We start from the raw sequence: 24,289 nt of genomic DNA, 5'->3' as shown, positions 1-24,289 counted from the left end.
GTTTCAACACTGACGGTCCCGCATCCGGGGGGATCCCTCAGTCCCAGGCAGAGCAGGCCGTCGGTCACCCCTCCATCTCCCCTGCTGCCGCTGGTCCAGGTCGGGCCTCTCTGGTTCGGGGCAGACTGGTCTCCTGCCCCAAGTCCAGCGCCTCCCACCGTTCTCCACACAGCAGCCAGGTGGCTCTTCAACCGTGCAGATCTGATCTTGTCCTTGTCCTCCGACACTCCCCAAATCCTCGGTCACCGGGTCCTCGCTCCCCTGTCCTCCTTCCGCTCTCCCGTCTCCCAGCTCTGCTCGCTCTGCCCCAGCCACTTCCTAGAAGGAGCATCTCACATCCTGAGGCCTCGGTGCGGGCTGCGTCCCCTGCCCTCTCTGCCCTCCAGGGCCTGGCGAATACCGCTCTTTCCCGTGAAACCCTTGCCCATTGGGGTGGCTCTCTGTCTCCTGCATGCAAGCCCTTCCTGTCTCTCCAAGCAGCCCAAACTCGAAGGATGTGAGCAGATCTTGTCCCCCGAGAGCTCTTGCACGGCTGTCAGTGGGTCCTGCGGAGCTGGGTGTCACCTGAGCCCTGATCTTAGGGTCCACGTACATGCAGACGCACTGGAACTTGTCCATTCATTTGTTGAGCACCTACTGCATGCCAGGCCCTGTGCTTGGCACTCAGGACACGATGGTGAAGCATCAGGAACATCCCTATGTACGTTCAGGAGCCCTGCTGTGTGCTTGCGGACACACAGACACACACACACACAGACATAGACACAGTCACACAGCCACGCAGACACACACACACAGTCACTCAGACTCAGGGCTGAGCAAGACCTCTGTTCATAGTGGCTTTCTAAGGAGCTGGATGCCATGAGGCCCAAGATCATGGCCAACACTCAACAACAGTGTCCCTCCCACTGCCTTCCTGACACAGAGGTCTCCTCGCTTCCCCCAGCTCCAGGATGTAGCCCGAATTCTAGTCCTAATATCTACCGTGTGACTCCAGATGGACCAACTCTGCTCTGGACCATGATAGAAATGGGAACGTTGACCGTCACCAACCACTCTCCCCATCCCCCAGCCCGTCTACAACTGAGGACAACCCGTTGAGCTAGTCACAGGCCCAGGGCATTTTCCTGCGTGGGCTTCCTTTAGAAAGCGCTGCCCCCACCCCATACCCTCCCCAACAGGGCAGACCCAGGACATCATACTGGGCATTCCCTTAGGGGCGCCCGATTCACGGGAGCCTGGACTTGGCACTCACGGGGCTGCAGCCTCCCTGCTCTGTCTTCCAGATGTCGTCATTGTGAGGAGGGATCTGGAGCTGCATCCTGCTGGGCCTCCAGGGAGCAATAGCGCCCCCTCACCTCTTCATTCCCAGTCCTCAAGGCTGGCTCTGGTGCCGCCTCCTTCAGGAAGTCCTCCAGGCTCCTCTCCCCTCAGACAGGAGGATGCTCCAGCCCCAAGCCTCTGTGAAGTGTGCGTGGTGGGTCTGCTCCCCTCTTCTGCTGGTCTCCTCTCCAGGCTTTGCTCTAAGCCAGCATTTTGCAAGCGGCCTGTGTGTCTGAATTGACAGAGGTGCAGGTTAAAAGCACAGATTGCCAGAGCCCCTCACCCTCAAGGAACCAGAATCTCCGGGCTGGGACCAGGGAATCTAGATTTCTGAGAAGATGCTCCAGAGCTCGTCCAGTTAGGCACGCGTCGGCCCTGCTCTGGACCGGCGCCGGAGCCCTCCCTGCACCTGGTTTCATCCCGGCACAGAGGATGGAGTCCACGACGTTCACTCGTTCATGCCACGCACGACAGGCACGGTGCTCCAAGCTGGGGGCCAGGCAAGCAACACGCCAGGAGCCGGGCCTGCCCTCGAGACACTTAGAACTCAGCAGAGAAGACACAGAGCCCGGCTGGCAGCTGCAGTTTGCCGTCAGGAGGGCTCCCACGGGAACCTGCTCGGAACCGGGCCGCACGAGCCTGCTCTGCGTCAGGCAGCCGCTGTCCGCCCGCAGTGTGCTCGCTCATCCGGCCCCTGTCCGCTTCCGAGAGGAGGGACAGAAGGCTGACCCCCGGCTGACGTCACACAGCTCAGGAGGCAAAGTCTGGATCAGAACCCGGGGCCAGTGGGTGGGCAGACGGGGGTCAGTGCGGGCCGCCTCCCAGGAGAGGGGCCGTGGGAGGGCACAGCAGGGCCGCCGACATTGGTGTCATCAGGGGCTGCAAGGCAGGGAAGCTGATCTGAAGCAGGAGCAGGGTTAGGCCGGAGGAGAGCCTAGGGGGATTGTTCCGGGGGCCGGAGGAGCAGGACCCATTCCTGAGCCAGCACAGCAGAGGGGTCAGTCTGCCCCGTGGGCTTGGGGTGGCACTTCCTCCAGCACGTCGTCGACAAGTGTGGAAGCACGACTGCCCAGCAGTGATGAATCTGGTGGGGCGTCCGCGCATCTGCAAATGTCACCTCCCCGGGCTGGGAGTCGGGGAGGCTGAGTTCAATGACCTCGTGACCCCCGCTCACCAGCCCTGTGACCCTGGGCAAGCTGCTCAACCTCGCTCAGCCGCCTCAGTTTTCTCATCTGCAAAATGGAGAAGATGCTAAGACTTCTTAGGTCTTAGGCTCGTTTCGGGGAATCACTAAGATAAGGCATGCAGTGCCGAGCCCTTATCAAACGTGTTGCTAGTGTCTGTGCGGCGTGTGGCTGTGAGCATCTCTGTCAGTTTAAAGAAGAGCAGACGTAGGTCCAGAGACGCAAAGTGACCTGTGTAAGGCTTCTCAGCCAGTCAGGACCCCCGTGCAGGGCTCCTCCAAGCACCCAAGTTGCCCCAGGGCAGGGTGGCCACGTGTGATTGTGGGGTACGAGGTCCCCCCACTGCCTAGAAGACCCTCAGGCCTCCGAGCCTCTCACCTCTGTGCTCCTCCCGCTCCCACGGACACTCCTGTTGTAGCTCTTGGGCCACACGAAGGCTCCTTGCAGCTAGATTCTGATCGGCCCCGGCACCTGGGCTAGTCCTGCTGCCAGCCTGGAGGAGGCGGCCTCAGTAGAGACTGGGCCCAGGGAACCTTGGGAGGCTCACAGCTAAGCGCCCTCTCCAGGGCTGTGATCGCCCCGGGAGGAGAGACGGCCCGGACTGTCCCTGAATCCCCCATTTGTAATCAGTTCAGCGGGAGGAGAAGGGCGCCCTGCCCCACGTCTGGGGCTGGAAGTCGGCCGCGGTCCAGCGGCTGAGCAGAGGGATGGGTGGGGATGATGGATGGCTGCGACGTGTCAGCTGTGGCCGGGGAGCAGGATGGGGCCGGCGGTTCTCTGTCCATCCCCCCAGCACACGCCGCCTCCTCCTCGGCCTCCTGCAGCTCAGGTGACCCAGGACCAGAGCATCGCGCGGGGAGCCGGCCAGCTCCTAGAGTCGGGGAACATTTTCCAACACCCCACTCCCCTTTCTTCCCCCCCTCTCAGCCTCCCAGCCCCTTACCTGCCATACACAGAGCCCAGGGGAAACTTCAAAATCCCTTAAAAAAAAAAAAGCCACAGCTTTGCTAATAGAGTAAGAAAAGACCCAGCCTGAATTCAGCCAAACCTGGAACGGAATCGTGTCCTGGCCACTTCCTAGTGGCCGCTTCGCTAGTCTGGAACCTCAGTTTTCCCGTCTGTGAAGTGGGGCGATCCCAAACACCCTAGCACTGATGTAGGATTACAGGCCCTGAGTGCGGGGTCCAGGGAACGTCACCAAAGAAAGAACAACTCTGGAAGTGGGCACACGACAGCCCGTCTATAAAGATTTGCTGATTAAATAAGAGGTGGGATAAAACAGAAATAAAGGATCCCAGCGTCCGTGACTTTGTCTTTCTTGCTGGAAGCACCTGGGAGCGGAAGGTGGAGAACCTTCCGGATGATGTCAGCGCCCGTGTGCAGGCTGCATTTCACCCTCAGGGCCGCTGGCGCTCGCTCACACTGCCGCTTGTCTGGGAAGGAGATTCAGAGCTGAGTCCATGAAGACCGACTTCAGGTTCTCATCCTGTCTGCCTCGGACCATTCCCGCAGCCTTACTCAGGCCGCGTCATCTCTGAGCCTCCGTTTTCTTGTCTGTAAAGTGAGGATGGGAATTCTAACTGTCAGAGCTGCTGCGAGGGTTTTCTGAGGTTGTGAGCGTGGAACTGGGCCTGGCCTGCAGCCGGCCCCCTGCACACGGCAGCTGTCACTCTTACTCCCTAAGCTCACCATTGTATCCGTTAGCTACTGCTGCGTAACAACCACCCCCAAAATTAGGGACCTAAAACACAGCTGTTTATTTAGCTCGAGATTCTGCATGCTGGGAATTACAGAATTCCCCCACATTCTGTCAGCCACAGTGAATCACGAGGGGAGGAGCCAGCTGCATGGTCACATGGTGGAGGGCATCCGTACAGGAAGAGAAGTAGTGTGACCGTTTCTGTGAATGATTGGCCACAAGGCAGAAAATCAGGGCATGTGTGGGACAGGACCCAGGCCTCTCCTTTCCTGGTGCAGTGACTTCATCTCAGCTCCCACTCTGCCCCGTGACACCAGCAGCAGAGCCTGTCACTCTCCCAGATGGCTTCACGGCTCCACTCCCCACCCCCATCAGAGCCGGGTTGTCACCTTCAAGTCCCTTTACCCTTAGGAGCTGGAGAGCAGACTCACACAGGGCCAGCCACAGCATCCTGTGCCTGGAGTCATGGGGACCCAATGACCCGCATCCCCTGTGGAAACCCCGTGGGGTCCCTGCCCCCTCATCCTCAGGGAAGGAAACACACACAGCACACCTGGACGCCCTCCCCACAGGGGGCAGCCCCAGCTGTCTGCTGAGTAAGCTCATGGAATGGGCCCTGACGAGGCACTTTAGGCCTCACAAACCACAGTTCTTCCTGCCCCCGTTAACCCTCAGGACGCCCGGCAGCTCCCCTGGGGGTGGGGGTGCCCGGTCCTCATTTGTGTTCACAGTTGGTTCCTGTGCATCCTCTCAAACTCTGGGCCTGCCAGCCTCCTGGTGGCGTGGCAGCCCGAACAGTGCCCCAGGCAGTGAGGACATCCGGTGACACAGCCTTTCTGGGGACAGGCTTCTTCTGTGCATTTCCTGGCAGGTAGAGACAGGGTCTTGGTCACCTGTCCCTAACACAGGGTGCATCTTCCATTTTTTTGTGTATTGCCTGTGCCCCCACCCTCCAGACTGTCAGCTCCACGAGGTCAGGGACCTTGCTCACCTCGGTGACCCGGGCTCCTTCCCGAGAGCCTGGCATGTAGTGGATGAATGAAGCCTCAGATTTAACTGAGTTGAGCCTCTTCAGAAACGGCCCACCTCCTCTACTGCTTTCTGAACCGGGGGTCTTTATTCCCATTGACCTTGAGGCCTAGTAGAAAGGGCACTGGACACAGAGCCACAGGCCCTGGGGGCCAGTCCCAGCTTCTCCATTTACTGTGTGATGGTGGACATGAGGCGGTCATGGGCGGTGGTGCTGGTTGTTCACTGTCAACTCCAAGGGGAGCCATTTATTTACACTACAATGTGAATGACTCCTCCTGGGTTTGTGCAATGGGGCAGGCTTGCAGCAAGCCATTTAGCTTTTCCAAGTCTTGGTTTCCACAACCATGAGGGGGTGAGGGGAGCAATCGTGTTTACTTTGCCCCGGTTTGAGGGTTAACAGTTGACACCGAGTAAACGGTGGCTGCTGTGATGGTGATGCTGGGGAGGATGAGGACTGGGAAAGAGGCCGAGTGCCAGGGAGATGCAGCTCCCATGCCTGCTGGCTGCCCACCCTCTCCTCCCACTGCCCTGCCACCCACCCTGCCTGCAGCTGCATCATGCCTCGCCTGCAGGGCTGGCTCGCTCTTACGCCCAACTCCTCCTCCGGCAGGTCCCGTTCACAGCATTGTGCTCACGCCTGCCCTCCGTCCCTCCTCTCTGTGGGCCCCCTCGGGTTTGCTCCTCTGGGGAACAGCCTCTCTCCTCCCATCCTCCCGCCGCCACCTCCCCAAGGCCCTGAGTCTCCATGAACCAGGGCCCAGAGGATTGGCTGATGGGGTCACTGGGTTGCCGTCACCCTGGAAACCCCAAGCTGGAGTCACCCCTAGTGTGTGATATAGGCGCAGAGGCTCGACCCCTTCACTCCTGCCGGCTGCCACCAGCACCCCTTCCCGCCCCCCAACCCCCCAGGAGGCTGCTGTTGAGACCCCTCCAGCTCCCGCCTTCCCTCCTCCCCTCCAGCCCTTCTGCACTTCCAGCTGTTCCGGGGGCAGGGGCTCCACCCCCCCAGCATCCTGCAGGAAGCCCATCCTATTCCCAGAGAGCAGGATGCTGCTTGAGGCATCTGAGGTGACAGTGGGGCGGGGCGGGGGGGGGGGGGGGGGGCTCTGGGCCTGACATTGCCACGGCCCAGAAGGCAGGTGCTGGGGAAGTGACTTCAGAGGGGACAGGGGTGGGGGTGGGGCGCTCACAGCTCAGAGGGTCTCTCAGCCCGTCGTGCCGGCACCTTCCCCACAGGCCAGGAGGCTCCGCCCCACCGGGCAGGGCAGACAGCTGGGCGCAGCAGATTGCTTCCTGCCCCAGGCCCCGCCTCTTGGACCAACCAGCATCCTGCCCTGGAGGCACCAAGGGTCTCCTGCCTGCCCTTTCCTGTCCAGAGAGGACACCCCCCCAGGGGAGGGGGAGCCCCTGGAGCCGGGCCAGGCACGGGCACAGGCCACCCTGGGAGGCAGCTTGCGGTGTACGGTATCTCATTTAATTCCCGCAGGAACGTGGGGCTGGGGAATTACAGCCCCCACTTTATAGATGAGACTGAGACGTGAAGGCCCTTGGCCAGTCCCCCACCCCCCCGCCGCGAGCTGGAGCTCTTCCAGTATCTGATTTCAGGGGGGCGGGGGGTGGCCAGGGGAACGGCTGATTCCCTCCCGCCAGGGTGGCTAGAGGGGGTGGGCCGGGCGGTGGGCGCTGCCGCCCCCCTGTCTGTTCCCCTTGTGGTCACTGTTGTCTTTCCTCCCACAGGAGGCCTTGGAGGGCCCAGGGGCCCCAAGGTGCCCTCGGCAGGCATGGACTGTGCTGCCGGCAGCTGGCAGCTGTGCGCGCGCGTGTGCAAGTGTGTGTAAGGCTGCCTACATTCCCAGAACACAGGTGTCGTGGAAGCTGCTTCACTGCCGTGGTCTCAAGAGCCTGGGACAGCCTGGCACTGAGTAGGTGCCATTAAGTATTTGTGGAATGAATGAATGAATGAATGAATGAATGAATGAACAGACCTTAGCCCACAGGTTCCAAAGACCCCGGAGAGCAGCCAGACAACTGCCCTGGGGCAATGTGGCCACCTGAGTGCGTGTCCCTCCACAGGGGAAGGAGGTGTGCAGTGGAGACGCCCTGGTGGCCGGACACTCCAGTGTCTTGAGTGACCCCTTTCTCCTGCTGCTGCTCGGCCCGGGGGTCTCGCTCACCTGGAAGACCCCAGGCAAGGGCTGGAGGAGCTCTGCTGGGAAACAGGCAGATGGGGGTCAGCGTCCGGGCAGGCGTGGAAAATTCCAGACTGGCAGTCGTTTAGCTTTTCTGCCCCCCAGAGGCCCCCACAGCTCAGTCTGAGAGGAGAAGAGCTGGGGCCCCTCAAAGCTGGACACGGACTGAGCTTAGGGTTTCAGGGCCTGTGCGTGTGCATGTGTGTGCGTGCACACACTGGGCTGACATCCCGCCGGACTTGCCCCCACAGCCATGCCAGTTACTAAGATATTGAAACACCTCTGTAGTGCTGACCACGACCCTCCCAGGCCAACCCCGAGGGGCCCTTGCACCTCCCAGCAACCCACACAGGAGGACCCATCCCAGATCCCGTCTGGCTTCCACTCCTGTGGGTCAGGGTCCGTGCCACACAACCCCTGAAGTCCAGCTTCCAGGAGACTGCCATTGCCCCCCCAAAGGACCCAGAGAGCCAGCTGGCGCCCACCCGTGCTTCCTGCCTGGCCCCAGGGAGCAGCGGGTGGACCCCCCAGGGGCACCCTTGCATCCTCCTGCCCACTGGCTCAGCACCCAGGCCACCTTGGGGCCCATGGGCCGGTCCTCTGAACAGCATGTCCCTTTGCCTAGACTTAGGGGGAGTGACGGCCGCCTGGGGGTGGCCCCGGCCCCATGGAAGGCCCTGGCCCTGCACCCAGGGAGGCAGGAAGGATGGAAGGCCCAGGCAGGCTCTGGATGGATGACGGGCTCTAGCATCCAGCTCAGGATGAGAGAAGCTGGACTGTGGTCCCCCCACGAGGGCGCAGGAGGGCGGCTGAGCCTGGGTCCTCCCCAGTTGAAGGAGTGAGGGGCCCAGCAGGCTCGATGCTTAGTGACCCAATTTCACAAATTCAGGTCCCGGTCTGACAACACGGCACGACACTGGAGCCGGAGGATGTCTGCAGAGTTGGATCTGGCGACGCCTTCCCGGCTCTGGCGCTCTCCAGCTGTGATGCCTGGGACACACCTCACAGGTGACACGCCTGCACAAGCAAGCTGGCGGACTTAGCTCACCCCCTCAATGATTTCTGGCATTTTCTCGTCTTCTCTAAAGTATTTTGCAGACACAGCTTCGAGCCCACCTCTTCTCTCTGGGCCGGTGCCACGCAAGAAGACGGAGGTGGCGCTGGCTTCAACCCCAATGACAAGGTGTTGAGGAAGAGCCATGCTGAGGAGCTCCCTGAGGGCGACGCTGGGAGGAGCCCCCCCAGGATGACAGGGCCGCGAGGACAGGCTGAGAGGGAGGTGGCCCAGGCCACGGAGGGGAGCCCAGCTGACATCCCTCAGCTGGTGCCATTTCGGTGGGAGGCCAGCAGGTGGCTGGGACGGCAGGTTCCCCAGGTCTCCCTTGCCCCTCACCTTCTCGAGACGCCCAGCCTCCGCCCAGAGCCCTGGGCATCGGGGTCTGACCCGCCCAATTTCATGCTCACTCCTGCCCTGCTCACACCTGCTGCTGCTCTTTGGGGACGAGGCTGGCCCGTCCCAGCACCCCCATTCTTCCCACCGCCAGGTCCAGGCAGCTGGGGAAGAGAGACGTGCACTGGGGAAGAAAGGGGCCCCCCGTTTCTCTGCGCTCAGCAGATTGCGGGGCCTGCCCTGGGGATGGTCCCCAACACCAGGGGCCTGCTGGAACCCTGAGGGACGGCCCTGGCGGAAACCCCACCTGGACCCCCCCAACCCTCCGCCTGTCTGCTTCTCCCACGCGGGGGGCTCCCACCTGCAGGTGCCACTGCAGGCGAGGTAAACCCCGCCATCTGGCAGCCAGACTCTCCTGCCATCCACCCTGCGGGGCCCGGTGCTCCTCAATCCCCCTCCTGCAGATCCTGCCCCTCTGCACGACCCCCACGCCCTCTGCTGCCGCAGACAGAGCCCGGGGAGGTGTCTGTTCAGCTGGGAGCGCTGTGAGATGGGCGAAGCTGAGGCTACAGTTGCTCACTCTGGTTTGGGGTTCCCGGGGGTCCAGGCACCCAGCTGAGGGCTCTCCATCCCCACGTCACCTAAGCCTCCCCAGCCCTGCCAGCGTGCCAGCACCCGGACGAAGAAAGGGAGGTCCAGGAGGTGGAGGTGCTGGCCAGGGGTTGTGTGGTGATGAAGCCCCCAAGCTTCCATTTGAACCCGGTCCGCCTGACCCAGGGGCCGAGCCCTTCTCAAGGCAAAGGGCTGGGCAGCCTCGAACCCCTCCGAGACCTAGGGATGTGGGATGGCCTCGCGGGAACCCAGGGACCTCTGAGTGCCCCAGCCCACAGCTCCAAGTCCAGCTGAAGCTCCAGATTTTCCTTGTCTGCAACTGGACGGCCAAGGCGTGGCTCCCGGCTCCTCTTAGCAGCAGCAGCGTGTTGAGGAAATTAGGGGACCTCTTCTTTCAGGCATACAGCAGGCTCGTGGATGCTTTCTGCTCCAGTCACGAAGAGCGTTCAAGGTCTGTGTGTTTGAGGGTGGTCTCGAACTCCAGATTCCAGACAGCCCCCTTCTTCCTAGTAGCCAGGCAGGAGGGAACCTCGGGAAACAAGAGCTATGTAACAACAAAGTTTCCCTTTTTGCCTTGACCACCAGGAAGCTCAAAGACAAAATTATATATGGTTTAACTACACAACGAGAGCCCAAGGATGGCAATGGCTTTATTTTTGCATCCCAACCAGATTGATGGATAGTGCTAAGTTGAGAAGGGTTCTGAGGCTGCAAGGAGTCATAGTAGCTGTAAGCACGGCCAGGGCATACGGGGCTAAGGAAATGGCAGCAACGATCCCTTAGGGATGCCTGCTGTGAGCACAGCCACAGAGCGCACTATGTGCCCAGCACGCACTGGCCACCACCAGGTTGGTAACTCAGCTGTGTTTATTTCATCTGGGTCCACGCTTCTTCATGAATGTCTATTTTCTCCACGTTGTATCTTTTATTATATCTACTGCCTTTGTGGGATGAGCAGGTCGGAAGTCAAATAGGCTGGAACGGCTTTGCTGGGCGCCCTCGGTGCAACAGAGAACAGCTCCAGGGGAGCTCGCTCAGCCCCCAGCCTCGCACCCAGCGCCTCCCGCAGGCCTGAAAGCGGTGCCCCCGGGTTTGAGCCACAGGAAGCTTCTTGCAAGAAGTGCGTCAGGTTCAGACCAAGAGTTAGACCATCACTAAGGTGTGTCCCTTCCGTCCTCACCCAGGACAGGCTGTCCGGCCCGGCTCCCAGCTCCTTCTCTCCTTGGGGAGCGTCTGCGGTCACATCTCACTGGGGCCTGAGGATCTAAAGCAACGTGATTTCGGAATCACCTCGGCGGGATGCAGATGCCTTGTCCCCAACCGAGGGAGGCACCAGAATCCCGAGCCTGGGAATCTGCATTTCCGCCAGCGCCCCCGCTGGAGGGAGACCCACAGGCCTGGGCTGGCGAGGTGCCTGCAGCCACCGGGAGGATGCCGGGCTGCTGGCTCTCGGGCTGGGCAGCAGCGCCGCCTGGCGGGTCGAGCTGGAACCTCATCTTCCTCCATCACACTCATTGCATATGAAGAAAATGCCTCCTTCCTTTCTGAAAAGCGGATGCTCCAGAAGGAGGCGCGTTGATCCTGTGGCTTCACGGACTCCACCCCCCAGCCCAGTTCTGTGCACCTTCTGGGGACACCTGCACCCCGGCCTCGGAAGCATGAACCCAGATGTGTGGTCTACACCTGTTTCCGCTCACAAATTAAACTCCAGCCACGCCGCAGCCAGGGCGGGCGCCACTCTGCTCGTCCACCAGGCTGCAGGGGGCCTGGAGATGCTGAGAAAGGGCGCCCCTCTGTCCCCAGAGCCAGCCACCCTGCTCACACCCGCTCCCTCCTCCGCCCCGGGAGCAGCGTCCCCACCACAGCAGGCTGGGTTGTTACAAACCCTCTTTAATAAAGTCAGTGATCAAACCTCCAGTATGTTTTACAGAACGGTGCACGGAGCCCCTCCCACTTCGCCACAGGGCACAGCCGCACCCACCCACTCCCCGGGGGCAGAGGACGGGAGAAAAGGTCCCCGCTTCCCTGGACGGCTCAGGGTCCAGGCGAATGCAGGGCCAGCTCTGTGCCCTGCCCTGAGGGTTCATCCCTCTGTCTCCCTAAGCAGCCCAGGGCCAGGCAGCCCCCCTTTGGCCCAGGCCCCAAATCGTGGCCCAGGCTGATCTGAGCTGCCCGGAGAGGCCGAATCAGGCCTGGGGAAGGGGGGCCGCTCCCAAGTCCGCTACAGCCCACCCCTCCCGTGACATTTAATGAAGATGCGAAACCCAAACATACAAGCATCGAAGTGGACACTGAGTTGACCCACGCAGTGGGCAGTCCCCTGACAGCCCGGGCACCTGACCCCCACCCTCCGCCCAGTTTCTAACACATCCCCCCAACTATGTACAGCCCTGGAAGCAGGTAGAGCCCAGCCCATCTGCACAGGGAGGCTGCGGCAGCATTTTCTCTGAGTTGCAAAGAGAACCCCGGTGGGCAGGGAGCGGAGGAGCCATGGAACAGCCGGGCTCAAAGCCGGAGGCGGAAAGACAGGGAGGGGGGTCCAGGCCCCAGAGAGCCCCCCATTTCCAGCCAGCACAGGATGGGCAAGGGGCCTTGGCAGTGGGGCGGGAGGCGGGCCTGGGGGAGGGAGCCAGGGAGGCCTCTAGAAGGACCCCTGGAGGCGGGGGACGGGCAGGGAGGTGGGGACAGCCGCTGCCTCAGTACTTGGGGACCTTGCTGTAGTCTTCGGAATGGACGTGCCGGCACAAGCAGATGGACAGGAGCATCCCCAGGAGCTGTGGAGGCAGAGGCAAGAGTGAGAGGGCAAGAGGGACAGGGAGGGCAAGAGTGAGAGGGGGAGGGTGAGAGTCAGAGGAAGAGGGCTGCCTGGTCCCCCCAGAGGCCCCAGAGCAGCATCTCGCCATCCAGGTCCACACACAGGGTTTACTGCACAGTCAGCAGACGCTCAAGGACAGCCTGGCATTCAGGCGGCAGAGGGTCAGGGAGGGACAGTGTGCAGGCCGGGGTGGCCGCAGGGCTTCCAGGAGCTGAGGGGCCTCAGCCTCCCCAAGCACATCTGCGGAGCAGGGACAATCCGGGAGGGCGGGGCGTGGGGAGGATGGAGCACGGGGAGGGTGGGAGGGGAGGGGACTCAGACCTCGATGACAGCGACGCCCACACACACGCCCAGGACGATGCCCAGGTTCTCCTGCAGCCACGCCTCCACCCTCTCCATGCAGCCCTGCGAGGGAGAACACGGCCACGTCACCACATCAGGTCGCCTCACCCGGCACGCAGAATCCCCAGCCCAGAGGGCCTGCAGAGAGGGCTCTGCGTGCTCCCTGGATGGATAAATGACAAGGGACCCATGGACCCACGGCAGGAACAGCTAAGTGAAGGGAGGAAGGCTGGAACAGGAGGCCAGACGAGCCCAGCATCCCCCAGCCCCGGCCCCGGCCCCCACCCACCTCTCTGTACACGGGCCAGTCCTCGGGGCTATTGCCGCTCTGGGTGGCGTTGCGTGGGGCCTCGCAGAAGCCCCGCCTCTCCAGGGTGTCGCTGTCTTCCTCCCTCCTCTTGCAGGAGCAGGGGAAGGTGATGTTGGTACGGTTCATGAGCTCCGCGTTGTCGGTCCAGTTGTAGAAGCTGGCCCAGCCGCAGCACTTCACCTGCGCACAGGGGACAGGCTGCTGGGCCACTGCCCGCGCGGGAGGCCGCCCCCTGGCAAGGCGGGCCCCCCGACGGAGGCTCAGCTCTGCCACTGCCAGGCCTCCCCGGCCCCAGCCTGACGGCTGGGCTAGAGCTGAGGTCCCACTTAGGCTTTGGGAGTCACAAGGAGCTTAAAGGGGCTTTTGGGAAACACGCTGTCAACCGTGAACACGGCAGGAGGCCGAAATCAGGATCGGCAAAAACACACAGCAGATCAGGAGGGAAGCTCAAGCGGGAAGACAGAGCACAGGGGTGCAGGACGCAAGGGGGGCAGACGGCAAACAGCCAAGATCGTGGGGTCTGGAGTCAGGCTGCTGGGTCAAACTGCAGCTCTGCTGCCAACCAGCTGCTCAACTTTGGGCCAAGTCCTGACTTCAGTTTCCTCATCTGCACAATGGGGGTAACAAAGTCCCTGACACACAGGGCTGGCAGCAGGGCCGTTGGGACTAGAGGGGTCGAGGCAGGCCAGCGGCCAGCATGGGGCTGGAGGGTGTATAGAAGGCCAGCCCCACCTTCAGGGGCCAGAGCTGAGTTTGGGCTCTGAGCTTCCTGGTGGCCAAAGCGAGAAAGGAGACGTGGTCAATTCTGCTTTTTTAGTGAAGAAAATGCTCTAGTTTCAGAGGCAAGGAAGCTTGCTGGGCTCCGCGTGGTAAACAGGTCTCCAGGGGTGCCACGGAGGGGACCCGAGAGGCTTCGGGTCACGTCTGGGCTTGAATCCCCAACGGGACTAGGATCCCAGGGCGTGGGCTGATATGCCCCCAAAAGGTGAGGGGGCGTTCAGATCCTGCCTCGCCCTGTGCCTGGGAAGCCCCTGCACTTCTCTGAGCCCCAGTCTCCTCGTCTGGAGAAGGGGATGCTGACAGCCACGGAGCTGGGGTCCCTGGCAGGATGCACAGTGCCCCGCGTGCCCCCACCTGCTTCCTCCCCGGCTCGGGGCAGCGAGCGGCCAGCAGGGGGCGCGCCAGGCACGTGCAGGGGGCCCGGGGTCCTTTCTGTGCCACCCTGCCCACTGTCCCCTCTCCAGCCACCCCCAGCCGCACGGAACTGGTCAGCTCCCGGGCCCTGCTCCCACCCCACAGCCCTCCTCCCAGCCAAGGTCCGTCCCAGCCACCACGTGCCCCGCGGCTCAGCGGCTGTGTGTGACGAGTGTCACCGCCGAGTGTCACTGCCGACGCGGCCCACGATCGGCGCAGCCGCGGTGCAGCGGGCTTTCTCAGCTTGTCCCCATGAGCATGGACACACAGCCCACTTTGCAGACGAGGAAACTGAGGCCAGCTAGGCAGCGGCAGGGCGTCATTCCAGCTCAGGGCTGAGCCCCGCGGCTCTCGGCCGCCACCCCCAGCAGCACCTGGCAGACGCCAGAACCATCTAGAGGCCCTGCCCTCTGGGGGACCCCAACCCGGTCCGCCGCCTCCCACGTGGGGCCTCACCACTTCCGGAGGGACCCTCTCCCCCAGACCCCTGGAAGGTGGCGCTCTCATGCCAGGGCGCCTGCCTCCCTCTGATCTTAGCGGCTGTGGGTCAAACCACTGTGTGACAGGATGTCTGCCCACGTGCAGCCAGCCTCCAGCTGCCCCAGCCCTGCCTGCCCCGGCCCCGCACCCACAGCCCTCCCCACAGGGGAGAGGAGGCTGCGGCCCAGAGAGGGTGGGTCCTGGCCATGGACACACAGCATCTGGGACCACAAAAGGGGAGCGGCCAGGGCGGATTGCTGAGGTCGATCCGTGTGTTTGGTGATGGGTTCACCATCAAGGCCGGCTGGAAACCCAGTCAGTCAGTCAGTTAGTCGGTCCGTTAGTCAGTCAGTCCATCAGTTCCTCTCTCACTTCATTCGAGGGGGAATACACACACACACACCCCAAGGGCACAAATTCAGCCTGGGGAGTTTTCACACACATACTGGCATCACCACCACCTGGATCAAGATGTGAATAAGTCACTCCCTTCACCAGGAACGCTCCTCCCCAGAGGTCGCCCCCCTCAGACTCGTGTCAGCTTACCAGCCCTGGCACCCAGGTCCGGGACCCCCAGCGTGGGCCCCCCTGAGTGCCCAGCAGAGAGGCCAAGAGCTGCACCTCCCCCTCTGGCCACGGGGGGACCTGGCGAGCCACGGCGCAGGGACTGTGGTGGCGGCTGGGGCGCGGGGAGGGGGCCACCCGGGAGCCGCCCATCACACACTCACACACAAAGCCGCTCACCCGGCCACGACCGCCTACCTGGGCCTGCACGTAGTCCCAGGCTTCCTGCAGGCTGTCCTCCTGGCCGTCCTGGTAGTTCTGGATGAGCTGGCTCACGATGCCGCCCATCTCCTGCTTCAGCTGCAGACGGAGGGCAGGGGTTAAGGGCAGACCCTGAACCTGGCACCACCCCACTCCCGTCTCCTTAAACTGTCCCCAACCCTGGGGACACGCTCACGGCACTTCACGTCCTTTCCAACCCTTCCTGGCCCTTCCTGGGTACCAGCTCCCTGCTGTCCCCACGTGAAGCCCGGCACAGTCAGGGCCAGCCCCCCCACCCTGCAGTCTGTCTAGCACTCAGCAGCTGTACAACCCTTTAAATGTGACCCTTTCCAAGTTGCTCCCCCAGCCCCCACTGTCAGGACAAATGCCAAGGTCCTCTCAGTGGCCCCTGGGCCCGACATCATTTGGCCCCTGGTCTCTCCAGATCTCATTTTCTCTGTTCCTGCTTCCTCTGCTTCAATTACATAGGCCTCCATGCTGTCTGTGCTGGGCATGTTCCTGCCTCAGGGCCTTTGCACTTGCTGTTCCCTCCTTCTGGAACCCTCCTCCCCCAAATATTACCATGGCTCTCTCCTCCACTTCCTTCAGAGCCATGCTTAAATGTGACCTCTTCAGAAAGGCCTTCCTGGACCACCAAACAGAATGCCAGCCCTTCTGCATCCCTCTCAGGCCCTCCCGGTCCTGCAAGCGTTCTTCACACCCTCGCGAGCATGTGCTCACTGGTCCTCAGGATTTGCCCTCTCCTCCACCGGACTGTCAGTTCGTGGGGCAGGGACTGTGTCTGGTGAAGGCTGGCCGGAGAGGCAGACACCAACCACGACCGTGTGCGTAACCACGTGCCTCGGCACGCACCGCGCAGCGCCCGCACTCTGCTGACTCCCCCCACGACATCCATGTCCCCAGGGCGCTGGCCCCCTCAGTGCTCAGGAAGGCAGGGCCCCTGGCTGAGGAGGAGAGGAACCCGTTTCCCTAATGCCCACGAGAAAACCTTGGTTGACGGAGATGGCAGCCGAGGGCGCAGGGCGCAAAGCGTCGGGCCCCAAGGCCCCTCCCGGGCCCACGACCCGGCTTTCCAGGAACGAGTCAGCTGTGCAGGGGGCACACCAGCCACCCAACTCAAGAGCTGAGCCCAGGGCTACCCTGGCCCCGAGAAGCCCGGCCCCAGGTTGGGGGCCTCCGAGACCCAGCCTGGGCCCGGCCCCTCCCGTGGCCTTTGCTCAGGGCCTTCCCCTGAATGACACACACCGGTGGTGGTCACCTGCTGCCACAGTGGAACCAGGCGAGGGGCCCGAGAGGGGCAGGGCAGTCAGGGGACAGCAGTGCCCCTGCCCCTTGGCTCCTGAGAGAGGGAACTGGGAGACGGGCCGGGGGCTTCCAGGCTCAGGGCCGGGTTCGGATCCCCGAGAGCGGGCTGCCGCCTGCCCACCACAGGCTGCCTGCCAACGCTGTGCTCCTAGAAGCCACATCCTCCGGATGGAGCTGCCAGCCGGCCCTGCACCAGCCCTGCCCCCCAGCCGGCGGCAGCCCCGCCAGGCCAGCTCTCTGCTCCTCTCCCTCTCGACCGAACTCTCGAACTCTCAGCAGGGTCACTTTTCGTGTTGCTCGCGCAGAGCTCTACCATTTACAAAGCTTTTCCATCAGTGACTATAATAGTGGCTTTTATCCAAGGCTTGTTACGTACCAGCACTGTGCTGAGCCCTTTCAATGTGCTATCTCCCTTCAATCCTCAGAGCAGGCCCGTGTGGCCTAGGTATTAACCTTATTTCCTCTTTATAGAGAGGTGAAAACTAGGCCCAGAGAGGTTAATTCACTTGCCCAAGGTCACACAGCCAGCCTCTGGAAGAGCTGAGGTTGGGCCCAGGCTTGTCTGATTCCAGAGCCCCGGTTTTCACCCACGAAGCTCTATCAGCATTTAAACCACATGGCCACCCCTTGAAGGAGGCCAGAGCAGTTTTAAGGAGGGCCCAGAGAAGCTAAGGGGTTTGCCCATGTTACACAGCTAGGGCTGCCCTGGGGGCAGGTCTTGGGTCTTTCTGCTCCTACCGTCGCTGCCCCACCTCGGCTCCCCACGGACAGGTGATCCCCGAAGCGTGTAAAGGAGGGGTCCCCAGGGGCATCTGCATAGAGACCGGCCTCTCTCACATCCTCCCCACCCACCGAGGCTCTATTTATGGCCCAGGCGGTGGCTGCAGCCACCCAGACTTCCTGGTTTCAGGTCCCTGCGGTGAGCAGGGGATGGAAGCCGGTAGTTTCCTTTGAGGCTGGGTGGTTTCCATGGAAATGCCACATCGTCCTCTGGCCCAAATGTGGCTGAGACACGGCCCTGGGGGTGGGGGCTGCGGGGCTGCCTCAGCTGGGGCGGCTGCCTTAGGACCCCCGCACCTAGGAGGCTGTGCTGGGAGCTCGGGGACGTCACCGTGGCCGCCAGGAGGATCCTGAGACTCGAGGAGCAGCCAGGGAGTCGGAGAGGATGCTCCTGTCGCTGCTGTGGTTGGGCCCCTGCCTGCGCTCTCTTCTTCCCTCCGTAGGGAAAGTCCCCTCACCCCCCCTTGCGGCATGCGGCTCGAAGGCCCCGCCCCCTCACTGCCACTTGTGCCTTCCACAGCCCGGGCACAGAGAGAGGCTCGGGGAGGGGCACCTGACCCAAGTCACACATGCGGGGGCTCCCTTCCCGCTAATCTGGTGGGCTGGGGGCCTGGTGCTGGTGGCCACTTAAGGCCCTGCCGGGATCAGCCTGCCCGAGGAGGGAGCCACGGTGGGAGAGCAGGGCTGAGGGGCGGAGAGGGATCGCGTCCTCTGGCAGCCTTTGGAAACCTGGATCCAGCTGAGCCTGCAGCCAGCCTGGCCAGTGTCAGCCGGGTTACTGTCACACGCAATCAAGGCCTGCCCAGGACGGGCTGCGCACTTCACAGGCCAGTGCAGAACGACATCGCAGGGCCCCTCGTCTAAAAAGGACCGAGAATTTCAAGACAGCAGCAGCAGAGCTTCGGACCAAGCGTGGGCCCCTGTGTGACTGCTAAGGCCTGGGAAGCCCGCCCTGGGCCTCCCTCATTTCCCAGGAGAGAAAACTGAGGCTCAGAGAGGCAGGGCCACTTCCCAAGATGGCACAGCTAGCAAGCAGCAGATGCGACTGTAACCCAGAGATGGGCTGTTCCAGAACCCTGAGGTCTCAGCCACAGCAAGCCACCCCTGTCACCACCGGACTCGAGGCCCCGCCGTCCCCCGGGGTGACTCTGCTCCCCCTCCCCAACCCGTGCTGGGCTTTGACGTCACTGGTGGTGGGACTTTGCACAGAGACGCAGAACCAGAAGAGAGCAGTGAACCCAGCCCAGCGCCCAGCAGGCGCCCGAGGGTCCCCGCCCCCTCGCCCTCCGTGCTCCCTTTCCAGAAGGAAGGCCTGGACGCCTTGTCCCCTGCCCCAGAGGCAAGGGGATGGCCACCCCTCTGACTCGGCTCCAGCTGCCTCCCTGACAGCAGGTAGAAACCCACGCCAGGGATCCAGAAGCTTCCATCACGGCGAGGGACCGCACCACCCTCAGGGACCCGTTCCACCCCCTGCACATTGCGGCGTGCGCACACCGGGTATCGGGGCTGCCTGGTGGCAGAGGGAAGGGGGCCCCACCTGTCTGCGGAGCACACAGCAGTCCGGCCGGGCCACTGTCACCGCCCCCGACCCCGGCGCCCACACAGCCACGTGAGCCCCTTCCGCTCCAAGCCCTCAGCCCTCAGGCCAGCTGCTCGGGCCCTGATGTGACCTCCCAGGGCCTCACCGGGGCAGGCTGTTGGTGGCACGGCCCGCACGAGCGTGCAGGCCAGCGTCCAGCGCATCACAGGAAGCAGTACGTCCACTTCCTCCTGACCCCCTCCCACTCCCACTGCCCAGAGAGGACAAGTCAGAAGCCCAGAGTGCCAGAGCTGGGAACAGCACAACAGGCCACCCGAGGCTCAGAGAGGCCAGGGAACTTGTCCAAGGCCACACAGCGATCAGCAGCAGAGCCCACCTAGAACACGGGGCCCCGGAATTCCAGAGCTGGGCTTTGCCCACTAAACAGAGGCTGGAACAGCCGGGGGCATGGTAACACCACACCCATTCCTGGTTCCCACAGCCCCGGGGAACGCTGCCATCAATGCTGACGACGACAGGACCGGCAGACATTCTAGACACCAACCAAGCTAACAGTGGTGACAACGGTAACAAGCCCCGGCACGATGCCAGCCACCTCTGCTCTGCCCGGCCCCACGCCGCGCCCTCCCACAAGGCCACGCTTTGAGCCCCGGCGCAGCCCGTCAGGCACCCCGGGCCCACGTGCCCGCACCGAGGGACGCTCAGTCTGAGAAAGGGACTGGGGCGTGCGTCACGTCCCACAGCCTCTCCCATTTATACTTCCCGAGGGATATCTAAATGGGGTTAAAAAGGCCATGTCCATTCAGGTTCAATTTTGCCACCAAATGAGCTGCAAATGGCACTTTTGGGTTTTCAACGTGGTTCTGGATTTCAAGATCACAGAAAAGGGGGCGTGGGCCTGCACGGTTACGGCACGGACAAAGGAGGCACAGAGAGGCTGAGTAACGTGCCGAGGGTCTCAGAGCAGGGGCTCCACTCAGCAGCTCGGCTCTGGGGTCGAGGCCCGTGGCCGGGGGCCAGGCGGGCTTATTCTCAACTGACAGCCGTGGAACCCAAGGCCCCAGGGCCGCGGGCCTGCTCAGGTCCCCCGCCCCCTCTGCGGCTGCACTGCTGGGGGCAGGAAGGACAGACAGCCCTGGAGCCCACTTCTGGGGCAGCCGGGGGCTCAGTCCTTCCACCTGCCAGGAGGCCCAGGGGGCGGGGACAGCCGGCCCTCCGCCTTTAAAAGGCTTTCTCCTTGAGGCTCAAAGGAGCCCGTGCCCAGCTGGGCCCCATCTGTGGGAATAAACACCGCCCAGGGGATGTTTAGTCTCCACTGGGATTTACAATGTGCGGGGAAAGAAAACATAAATCAGGCCTGCGACTCGGGAGGGAGTGGCGCCAGGACTTCCCCAGCACAGCGGGGGAAATGTCCCCTGCCTTCCAGGAGAGGATGGCCGAGGGGAGGAGGTGGCGACGGGAGAGAGGAGGGAACAGGGGCACAGACCAGCCTGCACGGGAGTCAGGAGACCCGGCCACCTCGGAGGCACGGCTCCTGGGGGTCGGCCCGCAAAGATGACACCGGCAGGGGGGAGCAGCGCCGGGCAGAGGGAGCACGGGCCTTGGGGCAGAGGGACGGGGATGGAAATCTCCCCTCTGATGCCTCGAGCTGTGTGTGACCAGCAGTCACTCCGCCTGCCTGGGCCTCAGTCTCTTAAACTGGAAAATGCTGGAAAACTGAAATGTGTGTCAAGTTCCTAGCTCGGCTTCTGGCACGTGGTGGGTGTCTGACAAGTGGCCGCCTGCTTTATTACTGTGAGACAGGGAAACACACAGCAGGTGAGATGGTGGACTCCCCACGACCCCTCCCTGCAGGGTTGAGTGACAGGAACCAGCTCACTGGGGCCCAGTTCTCAACCACCCTGATTTTAATGCACCACTGACTGGGTCCCAGAGAAGCTCTAGGTGCCACAGGGCAGAAATGAAGACCTGATCCCACAACCCTCTCTCCGGGAAAAGAGTTTCCCTGCGCTAAACACTGTCTTCCTGTCTGACACCCAGGCGAGCTTCCTTTCATTTACGGAAACCAGTATTTCCCCTTTCTCCTTCGCTGCCAGGGAGCTCAGTGTTCAAGTTGGCCCTCAGCTCCCGTATCTTGTCCCCTGGCTTCGGGAACAGTGGTCTTCCTCTCTCTCCATGTCCATTCTGATCTCTCGCATTTTGATTTTAGTCACCCTGTGCCTATGTTAGAAGGCAGCTCCAATTCTCCTGGGAAACAGGCTGGATGTGGATTAAAAGAAATAATGCAGATTGAGGTAGGAACCACCACAATGAGAATTTCACCAGCACAAACCCAGAAGCCAGGCTGCCTGGGTTCAAATCCTGGCTCTGCCACTTACTAGCTGTGTGGCCTTTGTCCAAGTTGCTTAACCTCTCTGTGCCTCAGCTTTCTCATGTGAAAATGGAGGTATTCAAATGCATGATCTACAGGACTATGGTGAGGAACAAGAAGCCGTGCGGCGCGTTTAGGACCAGGCTTGTTTGCGAAGCGTTAGCTATCAATGGCGGTGGAACGCGTGCTCAGTCAGCTCCCTTCTTAGAGGGACCTGAGGCGACTCAACCTTCAGGTGGCAAATGGAGGCGCCCACCTGGCCGCCAGCTCCCCCTCATCGGTGGACAAGACCCGTGTGGCACTGGAGGACACAGGGCCCTGGGCTCGGCCGGCCATGGGCCACGTGCGGTGAGTCTGGGGTGGGGTGAGCTCCAGGCTCACCTGGCCCGGGTACTGCCCAGCTGGGCGCCCTCCCCTCCCCTGCAGGGTGGGGTTCTGAGGGTCAGAGAGAGAATGAACTGAAGCGGCCGACCCTGGACCCAGCACGTGGGGTGCACCAAACCCACCAGAGGGGTGGTGGCGCTTCTAGTTACTATTATTGCCATTGCTATTGTCATCCACCTATCTGAGCATTTGCTTCCCTGTCGGTCAACTTAATGCAGTGCAGAGCTGTTGGGAGGATGGGCCAACGTGTGTAAAGCTTCTAGAAGATACCACATGAACGTAGTAGGTACTCCATCAATGATAACTGTGACAGGGCTCCCCCAACAGCCATTCCCAGCTCCCATCTCTCTCATGCCTCTATCCTTCCAGTCTGAAAGCTGGGCACTCACTGTCTTGGCCTCCCTCGAAGCCAGGGGTGCCTTGTGACCCATCCTCAGAAGCCCGTCAGAGGACTTGCTTCTCTAATCAAAGGGATGGCCATGGCCGGCATTGCCCCTTCCCCCTTCTTCTGGCCACAGCAGCACAGATGTTGTGCTGGTGCTGTGGCAGCCATTTTGTGACCATGAGGTGAGTGGCGTGATGGGGATGCTGAGCAGCCAGCCAGAACCAGGGTCTCTGAGCTTCCAAACCCGACTTCTGGTTAAGTCAACAACAAACGTCCTTAGAGTTGAAGTCACCAGTCGTCTGATTTTCTATTCCTTCAACTAGACGCTGCGCTGAGTTTTACTCAGATAATCTTACTGAATCTTCACAACCACCGTGAGTATTAAATTTATCGCCCCCAGTTTACAGATAGTGGAAGAGGCACAGAGAGGCAAGCAGCTGGCCCACGGCCACACAGCTAGGAAGTGGTCGGGGAGAGCGGAGCTCAGGCCCAGCAGGGGCTCCGCCCGTAGACACTGCCCTCCCCTCTCCGCTCCCATCCACGCGGGACCCCAGGGCACTGGGCCCCCAAGGCCGCCCCGCCTGCTCTGGGATGGTCTGTGACGACGGCGGGCTTCTTGTCTGTCCCCTGCCCTCAGGGCCATGTGGGGTGGGGGTGCTTACCTTGCCCATGTTTAGGTAGAAGAGGACCCCGGCCGTCACCTGGGCGATGAAGATCAGCAGGAGGAAGGTGATATACTGGGGGCACAGAGCAGGCGCAGGGTCAGCGGCGGGTCCCCCAGCAGGTGCAGGGCCCCCTCCCCCCGGGAGACGCTCCCACCCCGCCTGGGCCAGGGCGGAGCTCAGGCCCGGGGCAGGGGCCGGGCGGACTCACCAGCCCCAGCAGGCAGCGGACCTCCCGGATGGCACCGATGCAGCCCAGGAAGCCCATGAGCATGGTGACGGCACCCACGGTGATGAAGACGTAGGCGCCCACCTTGAGTGAGCTGGACGAGGTCTCTGCGGAGGGAGAGAGGAGGGCGTGTGCTCAGCCGCTGTCCCGCCCCCATCACGCACGACATCAGGGGCAGGACCCAGGCTCGGACCCCTCTGCATCCCCTCCTTGGAGCGGGAGCCCTGGGGTCAGCCCCGCACAAGGGACCAGGGAGGCCGCTTCCGAAGGGCCTCCCCGACGTCCCCCCACCCATCTCTCCTGACCCCGTCCCTGCCCTCGTTTCTCTCCTTAGCACCGGACAGGATTGAACAAGATACGTCTTCCTGATTCTCCTTTCCCGTCGTCTGCCGCCCCCACGAGAACGTAAGCTGGACGAGGGCGGGCCTTTGGTCCCTGCTGGAGCCCCAGCCCCCAGAACAGGGTCCGGCACAGTGAAGTGCGGCAAGTATCTGCTGAACCGTGAACCCTGGGCTGGCGGGTCCTGTGGCTGCAGCCACAACAGGCTCCCCCCGACTTGTCCCTGTACCAGGCGAGGGCTCCCCACAGCCTCTCCAACTCTGACAGGACGCTGCCTGGGAGGCACCAGCGCCGCCATTGCACAGATGGGGAAACTGAGGCTCAGCGAGGCACGCGGGCAAGGGCCAGAGCTGGGGTTTGGAAACATGGAGCTCCAGGCCCCGCTCTTCCCACTGATGCTCGGGGGCACACGTGTTGACACAGGCATGACATCTCTTCGCTGATTCAGCCGAGAAATCTTTACCAAGTGCCCACTGGGTTCTGGACACTGTGCCAACTGCTGGGGACCCAGAAGTCAGATGGATGAGGCCCCCACGCCAGGAGCTGACATTCAGTGGGGTGGGGTGGGGACAATAAATAAACAACGAGGGTCTTGTGGTGTGGAAAGGGCCACAAAGATACTGAACGCATGGGGCCAGCCCGGTGGCACAGTGGTTAAGTTTGCATACTCCACTTCGGAGGCCCGGGGTTCACCGGTTCAGATCCCGGGTGTGGACACGGCACCGCTTGGCAAGCCATGCTGTGGTAGGCGTGCCACAGATAAAGTAGAGGAAAATGGGCATGGATGTTAGCTCAGGGCCAGTCTTCCTCAGCAAAAAGAGGAGGATTGTCAGCAATGTTAGCTCAGGACTAATCTTCCTCAAAAAAAAGATACTGAAGCCGCGAGTGCAGAGAGGTGTGGGGTGGGGACGGGCCAGGGGATGGGGAAGGCTGCCCTG

The 24,289-nt window shown here is 62.1% G+C and overlaps 1 protein-coding gene across 2 annotated transcripts in view; it reads right to left on the bottom strand.

Moving 5' to 3' along the window:
- Positions 1–10,061: 10,061 nt before the first annotated feature.
- The window catches only part of CD82 (CD82 molecule), a 49,169-nt gene continuing 34,941 nt past the window's right edge, over positions 10,062–24,289 (bottom strand). For both annotated transcript variants that reach the window (XM_046643803.1, XM_046643804.1), the window contains 6 exons: positions 22,995–23,119; positions 22,784–22,858; positions 15,333–15,434; positions 12,876–13,076; positions 12,566–12,649; positions 10,062–12,203 (listed from right to left, as the gene is read on the bottom strand). In XM_046643803.1, the coding sequence (XP_046499759.1) occupies positions 12,126–12,203; positions 12,566–12,649; positions 12,876–13,076; positions 15,333–15,434; positions 22,784–22,858; positions 22,995–23,119 (665 nt within the window). In that variant the 3' untranslated portion in view covers positions 10,062–12,125. The remainder of the gene's footprint in view (positions 12,204–12,565; positions 12,650–12,875; positions 13,077–15,332; positions 15,435–22,783; positions 22,859–22,994; positions 23,120–24,289) is intronic.

This window comes from Equus quagga, chromosome 17, assembly GCF_021613505.1.
Source record: "Equus quagga isolate Etosha38 chromosome 17, UCLA_HA_Equagga_1.0, whole genome shotgun sequence".
In the NCBI taxonomy this organism is placed as follows: domain Eukaryota; kingdom Metazoa; phylum Chordata; class Mammalia; order Perissodactyla; family Equidae; genus Equus; species Equus quagga.
Note: the sequence above shows the minus strand (reverse complement) of the source record. Positions and strands in the feature narration are given on the sequence as shown.